Below are 9,690 nucleotides of genomic sequence, written 5' to 3'. Positions count from 1 at the left end.
ACGAGGCACTTAACGAAATCCTAATACCAATAAATACATATACGTATCTAAATTAGCGATTTCGTTAGATAAAGTGTTAGATAAAGACTTGTTTTTGGTTAAGGAATGTTACTGGTACTTGGTTGAATCGAGGGAACAGGCTTTTCACCACTTAAGAGTTACTTACAGCCGTAAATGGGGGTTTACGGCCAAGAACTGGGTTTGCGGCCGTGAACAGGGTTTACGGCCGTGAACTGTCCTTTGAAGGGTTTACGGCCTTTAAAGATTTGAAAGGTTTATGGCCATAAACTCAAGAACAAGGGTGCTTGATTTCAATGAAAACGTGTTCCAGATGCTCCCAAACGGCCCCAGATGATGATTTTTGGTGTTTTTTTTGGATGAAATAAGGGGCTTTAGGTGTTTACCGTCAAGAGAGTTAGAGAGAGAAAGAGGGTGTTTTCAGCAAAGAAAGTTCAAATGAGGGTGGGGGTCTTGTATTTATAGGCTGGAGGGTATGGTCAGTGGTGAGGTCCACCTGGGACCGACCGTAAACGGGTTTATGGCCGTACACGGGTTTACGACCGTAAAGTCCTCCTGGCCGTACACACGTTGATTTTTGAGAAAGTGTGGTTTTTTCGCGAGATTTTTGGTTTTTCGACTCGTATAGCATTATAACTATAACATTAGTTGATTTTCTAACCCAAGAATTTTGACGGAAAATCAATAAAATTCAAATTTTATTAGCGGAGACTGGTTAAAAATAACGGGAGAAATTTCGGGCTGTCACAGGTTAGGAGCAGCAATTGAAGATAAGAGTATTAGAGAAGAAGTGGTATTTAGAATAATTTTTATCTTGGACACATAAATGATTGAGATACCAATGTAATCTCAGATCAATTATAATCTTTTCTTATGGATTCAAAGGACAACCACTCAAGCTCTTATACCAGTTGTAAGTACAAGATCTATGCACAGACAAGGTTTAAAAACTCAAACCTGGAATTAACACGTTTAAGATCAATGTCTGCTTCTAATGTATTGGTCCATTCAAGTTTGGTAAACCAGTCAAGCCACAAAAATAGATAATCAATTAACAAAGTATTTAAGAAATAAATAAAGTAAACATGAGTATGATCAATGCAAAGGTAACTTAAGAACAAGAAGAATGTTAAGAAAGAACTTTGACTTGAAAGAAAGTTGAAAGTGATGTGAAGAGAATAAATGCTATTCTTGGAGTAATACTTCAATTCTTTCACCTTACAATTGATGAAACATTCACTCCTTAATTAGTGAAGGGGGAACATAGTACAAACCATAAAAACATTGTGTTTGACAAACTGGCATCTAAAAGATATGCATGATTAAGTCCTATGAACTATTACATCAAGGTAAAGATAAAATACATTAAATGCATGTGCAAACAATTAACTATCTTAAAATTTAAGTCATATGAACTGTTACTTCGGTACAGCTAGATCTCGAAATTTATCTGGCTTCTAAACTTCATCATATCTCGGACATAAGGTGACTTCGGAACTTGATTGCTTGTGATTGCTAGAGGTCTAATTTTCATTTATCAACACAATTAACTATGACACAAAAGTGCCAAAGAGTCCTTAGGGACCAACAACCTTTGGTTCCTTCTCCCCCGAAAACATAAATATATACCATCATAGCCATAATAATAAGATATTTTTTATAATCAACTTAAAATAACTAAGACAATGACAAGTGTAATTCTTGGATCACTAATAAAGATTTTACAAAGGGCTGACACTCATAGTTTACAATCACAAGCAAAGTGGATGTTACAAAATCCACCACTCAAATCCTATTGGCACATGACAACTAGCCAAGACTATATAGGATAATAGGAAAAATGTTACTTTGAACAATAAACAAACAAGACTATATGGGATGAAAATATGAAATGTTATATGGGTAAAGAAGAATCTATATTTTGCATCAATATATGGCAACTTAAATCAAGTAATAGATATGAAAATATGAAATATATAACAAACATGACAAAGATACAAAAAGAAATATGAAAGTCTGAAACCTACCGAGAAACTGAGAATCCGCAACTGTGCAGGTTGAAGAAACTCTCTCAAGACTCAAGCCTGAAATTGATTATCGCAGGATGAGAATTGCAGCTTGTGCCTTACGAGTTGCAAAGGAGGCTTTTTTGTTTTTATAGCTATAGACATTGGTGGTAATTGTTGATGTAGGTTTTTGATGTTTTGTTATCTTTAAGCGTGATCAAATACTTGCTACAGAGTATAGTCTATACGAAAGAAAAAAAGGATTTTTAAAAATAATTTTGGTATACGCGATTATATATATATATATATATATATATATATATATACACACACACACACACACACACACACACACAGACACACACACACTCCCTCCTTCCCAAAATTATTGTGCATAGACAAAAACACACAAATTAAGAAAACATTAATTACCACTAACTTTAAACAATAAAATGATAGTTTTGTCCTTACTTTGCATTTAATGTTCCATTAAATGCTTAGTTGGTTAAGTAAAAATGAGGGAGTATTTTGGTAAAAATGTTATTTATTTTTAGAAGTGGACTATTATTTTAGGAAAAAGCAAAAAGGAAAGATGGACTATAATTTTGGGATGGAAGTGGACTATATATACCCTATACTCGACCTGCTTTATTAACGGGTAACCCAATTACCCGATTATTCTTACCCAAAACCCAATTCACCCGATAACCAAAGAAATCGTGCGGGTAATTTGGGTTTCGGTTATTTTTGATAGGGCTACTTCTAGATTGATCATTAGAAAGCAAACACCAAAATTCTCGTGCCTATAATCGATCACACCCAAACCCTAGCAATTGGAAGCTAAAGATGAGAGAGGAGGAGAATTTCGAATTTCGAATCTAAGACTCTTAGAATGATGTTTTTTGAAATTCTAAACCCTTAAGGGTTTATATAGGTGTTAGGAAGGTTGTATATAAGACATGTTATTTGTTGATAACCAACACCCCATTGTTTCCTCCCTGAGACATTCTAAGCTTCCTTATAGCCCAAGAATGCCTCTAAAAAACCTTCTAGAATCGTCCCTCTTTTCGTAGGTTCTATAGTTGGTCAATATTAAACTTTTAAATATTGTCACCTTTTGTCCTTCTACTTTTAATTAATCCAATTAATCCCAAATTAATTCCAAATAATTTCTGATCAATTGTTAATTAAATAATACTATTTCTAATTAATGTATTATTCTCATAATATATTAATAAATCACTTATTTTGATTTCTAATGAATTTATTAATTATAATAAATTAATAAATTTGTCTCTCTCTGCAAAAAGCATTCTAGTCAACTATTAGGTTTGACGACAACCTAAAAGGACTCTGCTATTAATTCAAGATAATACAAATTTAGTTATTGGCTTAGACACATAATCCAACATTTGGTAATTGAAAAAGGAGTCTTCGTTGGAGTTTCTTTGTGTCTATGTTCAAGTTTTGGCCTCATTAAGGCGATCATGCTTTCTATGGTAGGCTAAGATACCCGGGCAGACCATCAGCATGTTGTAGTCAAAGTGCGGACCAACTGTTTGTTGTAGGCATGGCCAGGCGGACTAGCAAATATAAATGAATGTAAATGAGCGAACATAAACAAACGTGCACAAATGTAAATGGAAGATCGAAACCAGTGTTCATGTTCATTTTTTTTTAACTAAACGAATGAAAAATCATGTTCATGTTTCATTAATAAACAATCATAAAGGGCTATAAATGAGCAAACATAAGCGAATGTAAATGAGCGAACATAAACGAAAGTTCACAAATGTAAATGGATTTTCGAAACCAATGGTCAAGTTCATTGTACTTTAAAATCAGATGCAAATCAAATGAAATTTCACATACACAATAGATGTAAAGTTGAGAAGAAAATTCCTTTTCTTTTTCCTAAAAAAATGACATAAACAAAACTATCCACATTTTGTTTCAACATCACTTCCAAAAGCATATGCATATCAACAACCATTGGTTCATCTTTTTACTTCCATCCCTTGACCTTAAGCCCCTACAAACTAACAGCACTAAAACATAATTTGTCGAATTGACTTGCTAAATCCCGACTTAGATCATTTCCCAAATCCTCATGCCAAGTTATCGGTAAAGCTTGATTTCTACAATCAATTTAACACCGTTAAACAAATTTTAGCATGAATAACTCGAAACAAATCGTTTTACACATACCTTCCTGAACATTTTGTTTGACATCGTTTGATCATATCCAATGTATAATTTCCAAAAACTTGCTCCAAACTTTTTGCACATTGTTGTATCTGAGACAATGGCAAAATGTCCCAAACCTTTAAAACCTGAGCACAAAGTGAGTTCTCATAAACAATGTCTACGCTCCAAACAAGATACAAACGTCCATCGAGATTATATGTCTCTAATATGTCATAAATCCCTGGTGTGTCATTAAAATTGTTCCTATTGGATTTCCGGTGTTGGCGCCAACCATCTGAAAGCTTAACGAGAAGTGATACAACTTGCTTACGAATATAAAGGCTCTGAATCCTTTCCATTCTTTCCAAAAATGTGTTGTCGAAATTCACCTGCCATAAATCCAACATATTTAAGTTGTATAAGAGTGAAGCCATGTTTTTCAAGAAAGACGGAATTTGTATTGCATCTGGCATGTACTAAACAGGCAAAATTTGTAAGAAACATAATTGTTCTCATCTACAATATTAGTTAGATTTGTGGATTCCGACATTCTCTCTCCAAAAGAGACATCTTGAGACTTTATCTATCTTATGTGGGGCACTAACAATCATTATACAAAATAGCCTTAGAAAACTTGTCTTGTCGAGTTAAATTGAGTTCTGTCATGTTCAACCCAGTATAACAAACATGGCCTTAAAAAGAAAGACGATGTTTAACGTTAAAAGTTAACTTCTATATACTCTACCTTCCATTTTGCCTCTTTAAACAGTAGTGATTCCTTTTTTAGCAACAGACCAAATTGGCCTAACTCAACCATGGCTTGCACCATGGCTTGAGCGAGGTTCTTGTTTTCGCTAGCACTATAAACACACCCACGGTCTTCCGCATCTGAAACTAAAGCAGTCCATACCGAACCACTCTTGATCATGGTTTCTTTGTTTCCCACAATCCACAAGCAATGTCTGGCTCTGGTTAAAGCTACATTTGCCCTTTGACGATTCGAAAGAAACCCGACACTTCCTCTCTGGTTACATCTCACTGTTGAGAAAATGATTACATCTTCTTCGCTACCTTGAAACCCATCAACAGATCTTACATTCACAGTAAAAGTTGAACCATTCTCCTTTTGACTATACTTCTTGCCAAGTTTTGCTTGAATCGCATTGACTTGAGCCTTGTAAGGTGAGATGCAGCCAATGGTTACCGGTTGTTTGTTGGCAACAGATTCTGTCAGAAAAATGTGTTTATAACAACACCAAAAAGAAGCACAAGACTATATAAATGTCAATGATACGTACCTTTGAAAAGATTCGCAACAATCTCAGCTATCACAGCGACTTCCACAACATTTTTTGTGCTGTGGTTATTGTCAAATTCTTCATTTGCAGAATCCACATCGATGAACAAGTATGATCCATACATACCATGTCGCAAAAGATTCTTTTCGCGACACTTATTAGTGACATTTGGACCATCCAAGATCGCCCCACCGTAAAACTCTGCATTAGGAAACTGGCTAATTGAAGGATCCATCCTGTACTGAATGTTGAGAAGGTGTTTTCCATGTCCAAGTTGAACCAGTCTCTCGAATAAGCTCCTTCCAAATTTTGCCTCCTCACAAATCTGTCATGAATCAAATAAATTCGTCACATAATGTGTGTTGCTAAATGAAATTAGCCAAAAAGAATCCAAGTGGGGAACTTTTTGCAACTATTGTGACTGTCATATGCAACTTAATTGCAACAAAAGTAATAAAAGGAGTCTTGTTGGTCATGACCTTGCTTTGAACCATCGATGGCAGCTGCCTTTCGTCCCCAACAAGCACAGCATTTTGAACACCTCGAAGCTGCAACGGAATAGCAGATTCACATTCTTTAAGCTGTGCAGCTTCATCAATTAAAACCAAATCTATTGGCTTCATTGCATTTGTACACAATTTGATAGAGCTTGAGGCTGTACAGAAGATCAAACAAGCACTACCTAAGCAAAAAATTTTAAGTTGATCCATGTCCATAGGTTTCGGAATGAAAGATGCATCAAGAAGCTCTTTTAGTGCAAGCAGACATTCAGCTTTATGAAAGCTTAGCTTCGAATAGCTTGAAACTGTTTTTTTATTGAAGGCTTCCTTTAAGCTTTTGTTACTAGTTACTATTTCGTTCACAGACTCCCCAACCATCTCAATGATATCAATGGATAGATACAATTTCTTTGCGTAAGCAAGCGAAACCACTGAGGTAGGCAAATGGGTATACAAGCTTCTGATACAAGAAATAAGCTTTTTTCCAAAAACATTAAATCTGTTCATGGCAAACTCCTCAAAAGTCATTTTCTTTTCTTCATTGTTCCCTTGTGACTCTAGCTTGCTTTTAGTCTTGATTAATATACTCGGTTTTGGAAAAACAATCAAGCGGCGATACTCTTTCATGGGATTTTCAAGAAACTGAATCATACCAGTCACATAAAATTTCCATAGAGATAAACCGTTTGAAAGAGCATCAATTCTGTTGTCAAGAAACACATCAAGAAGCTCTTGGTTATCATCATCGTTAATCTTCATTCGTTCTTGATTACCAAATAAAACAATATCTCCTAAACCATAAGTATCGCATCCCAAATCATGATCACTTACTAAACTCAATACCCTCTTTGCAACTCCTACCACTGCAATATTGGTTGGAGCACAAGTAAGTGTTCTGCGTTTTGACCTTAACAAAAGGAACAATAATGAAGCCATCGTCTTTGTCTTTCCAGTCCCTGGAGGACCCCAAATTAATTTGATGGAGTTTTGATGCCGACATCTATTAGCAACAAGACAACTTATCACAGCTGCTTCTTGTGAACTATCAAGATGAAATGAATCAAATGCTGGTCTTAATTCTAAGTCAATAACTCCCTTTCCTTCTGCTCGACAACTTTCACTACAATTTGTAGCAACCTGTATACAAACATACTTTTAACAAAACTTATTTATAATGTATAACTATAATCGTGGTATTGGCAACTTTGATATGGGTGTGGAAGTTAAATCCTTACAGGAGCACAGCTCGACGACAATGTTCTTTGAACGATACTCATGTTGCCCTCCCAATTAAGAGCTTTCCAAATACGCATATTTGTAGTCAAGTTCGTCAGATAAACAACAAAAGCTTTTGATCGTCTTGCCTCAACTGTATTGGATTCGATAATGTCTGATGACAAAACTTGTATTGTCATCGGTTTTTGATCGATCAATGATGACACAAAAGCGATGAGGAAACGGCTGTTTGGTCGATCAAGATCCGCGACGCATTTGGGTTTAACTTTTGTCAGGGCAATAAGATCTCCAACTTGTGGCTCATAATCCGACCCGGTTAACTTTATGCGATATAATAACTCTCTGTCGTTTCCCGTTGGTATTCTTTGGAGAGAAGAAATACAACTTGATGGTGCCTGAGAGATTCCGGCAACTTCGGAGAGCAAATCTGCATGTGTTTCCTCAAGAAGCGGATATTTGAATGAATTCATGTAGTGAGTTGTGGATGAAAACGTCAACGGAAGTTCTTTCACCTGTGAAACTCCATGTTTATATACATATTCATGAACAGATGAAAGAAAAAATTAACAGAAGAAGAAGAAGAGAAACCTGAAACTTGTAGAGATCTTTGTTGAGTATATCCGACAAAGACCAAGAGAGAACGACGTCTAAAAGGCCTTGATGTCTTCTTTTTTGCGACTGTTGTTTCTGGTTCCAACTGCTGCTTGTGCTGGACATCTTTCTAAAAGCTTGATTTGGGACTGTGTTTAGCAAGATTAGAAGGAAACAAAAGGATGGGATTCTAGTCACTCCATAGAATTACGAGAGATCACAGTTTCCAATGTGACTTTCCATTTTCTAGCTAATCTCATTCACGAAACTGAATTTGGTCATAAATATTTTAATTTGTGTGTTTGTTTGTATAATCTTATATCATTTTGTAATAAATTATAAAAGAAAAACAAAGACGCTTTTATATGTCTCTACGGCGCTGCCGCTGCTTCACCTCTCCGATGTCGGCGCAGCTTCTCATTTTCGCTTCCCCCCTCGATTGCCCTCACACATGGTAATTCTTGAATGCTTAACTTCTAAGGTATATAGAGAGAGGGCATTATCACATAGTATTTTTTGGTTATGCCTTCTTAATTTTAGTTAGGTAGTACAATTGCAGTTGCACAGGAATAAAAGTAGAAAGGCAAAAAGTTAGGAAAGCAAAATATATTACAAATAATTTTAGTACTAAAGGTTGTGATCAATCGGAAAACTATAATAAAGTCATTACGTATTGGACTATTAATCGATTTAGTTTCTATATATTTTTTTATTCAATTAAGTTTCAAAAACCGGTAATCATATTCAATTTAGTCATTTGACCCGGTCAACAGGTCATCAAAAATTCAAAAATCACATTTTTTGCCCAAATTTCAAATTTTATTACAAATTTGGTTTAAAATTTACACTTTTGGCCCAAATTTTAAATTTTATTTCAAATTTGTTCCAAAATTTACCCTTTTGGCCCAAGTTTTAGAATTATGTTCTGATGCATCGAGAGCATGTCGTCGCTTACGCTTCAAGGCACATGTAGCCTCACGAGGCAAACTATACCACAAATGATCTTGAGCTAAGGGTTGTAGTTTTCACCCTGAAGATATGACGTCATTATTTGTATAAGGTTCGGTGTACCATCTACACGGACCAAAATAGTTTGAGATATCTTATGGATCTGCCCAACCATAATATGAGACAGTAGAGATGGTTTGACGTGGTAAAAGATTATTATTGTGGGATCTTGTACCACCTCGGTAAGGCCAACATGGTGGCCGATGCTCTAAGTCGCAGGGCGGTCAGTTCTCCAATTCGGGATGTTTGTTTGAGGATGATAGCGGTGACTCTAGTCTTAGAGATGATCAGGGATACACAAGCGGAAGCCATTCGATAAGCGAATCAAAAAAGTGAGTGAGTGGTCAGTCATGTTTCAGCTTTTGATATTGACAGCAGGGGTCTGCTAACTCTTCATAGCAGGATTTGGGTGCCTTATTTGGGTGGGGTCCGACATATTTTGATGGATGAGGCACACAACTCAAAATTTTCCATTCATCCGAGCACAACGAAGATGTTCCTCGGTCTGGGACATAACTACTTGTAGCCATGTATGAAGAGATATATATAGTTTGGCTTGTGGAGCGTCGCTTGACATGTCGGAAGGTCAAGGCGAAACATCAGTGCCCTCATGACAAGTTGCATCCTTTGTGGATCCCATTTTGGAAACATGAATATATCACCATGAATTTCATCACAAGGTTACCAAAAACGACAAAGGGTTTTGATTCCATTTGGGTGTTTTAGATCGTTTGACGAAGAGTGCTTACTTTTTATCTATTCCTGAGTGCTCTTGTGGTAAGAGTGTGACATCCCCATTTTCACGGCCAGAAAAGACCGATTTTGTTTATGCTTTATAAAAATCAA

The 9,690-nt window shown here is 36.0% G+C and overlaps 1 protein-coding gene across 1 annotated transcript; it reads right to left on the bottom strand.

Moving 5' to 3' along the window:
• Positions 1-3,825: 3,825 nt before the first annotated feature.
• On the bottom strand, positions 3,826-8,361 carry LOC145036737 (putative ATP-dependent helicase C29A10.10c). Its single transcript, XM_078985209.1, has 7 exons — positions 7,834-8,361; positions 7,245-7,757; positions 5,989-7,146; positions 5,510-5,834; positions 4,957-5,438; positions 4,233-4,600; positions 3,826-4,162 (listed from the first exon to the last, which is right to left on the bottom strand). Exons 1-7 carry the CDS (start codon positions 7,960-7,962, stop codon positions 4,057-4,059), a joined length of 3,081 nt encoding a protein of 1,026 aa, XP_078841335.1. The 5' UTR covers positions 7,963-8,361; the 3' UTR covers positions 3,826-4,056.
• Between the last annotated feature and the right edge of the window lie 1,329 nt (positions 8,362-9,690).

This window comes from Lactuca saligna, chromosome 3, assembly GCF_052625555.1.
Source record: "Lactuca saligna cultivar CGN05327 chromosome 3, ASM5262555v1, whole genome shotgun sequence".
Lineage (NCBI taxonomy): Eukaryota > Viridiplantae > Streptophyta > Magnoliopsida > Asterales > Asteraceae > Lactuca > Lactuca saligna.
The sequence above is the reverse complement of the archived record's forward strand: the minus strand, read 5'-3'. Positions and strand labels throughout refer to the sequence as shown.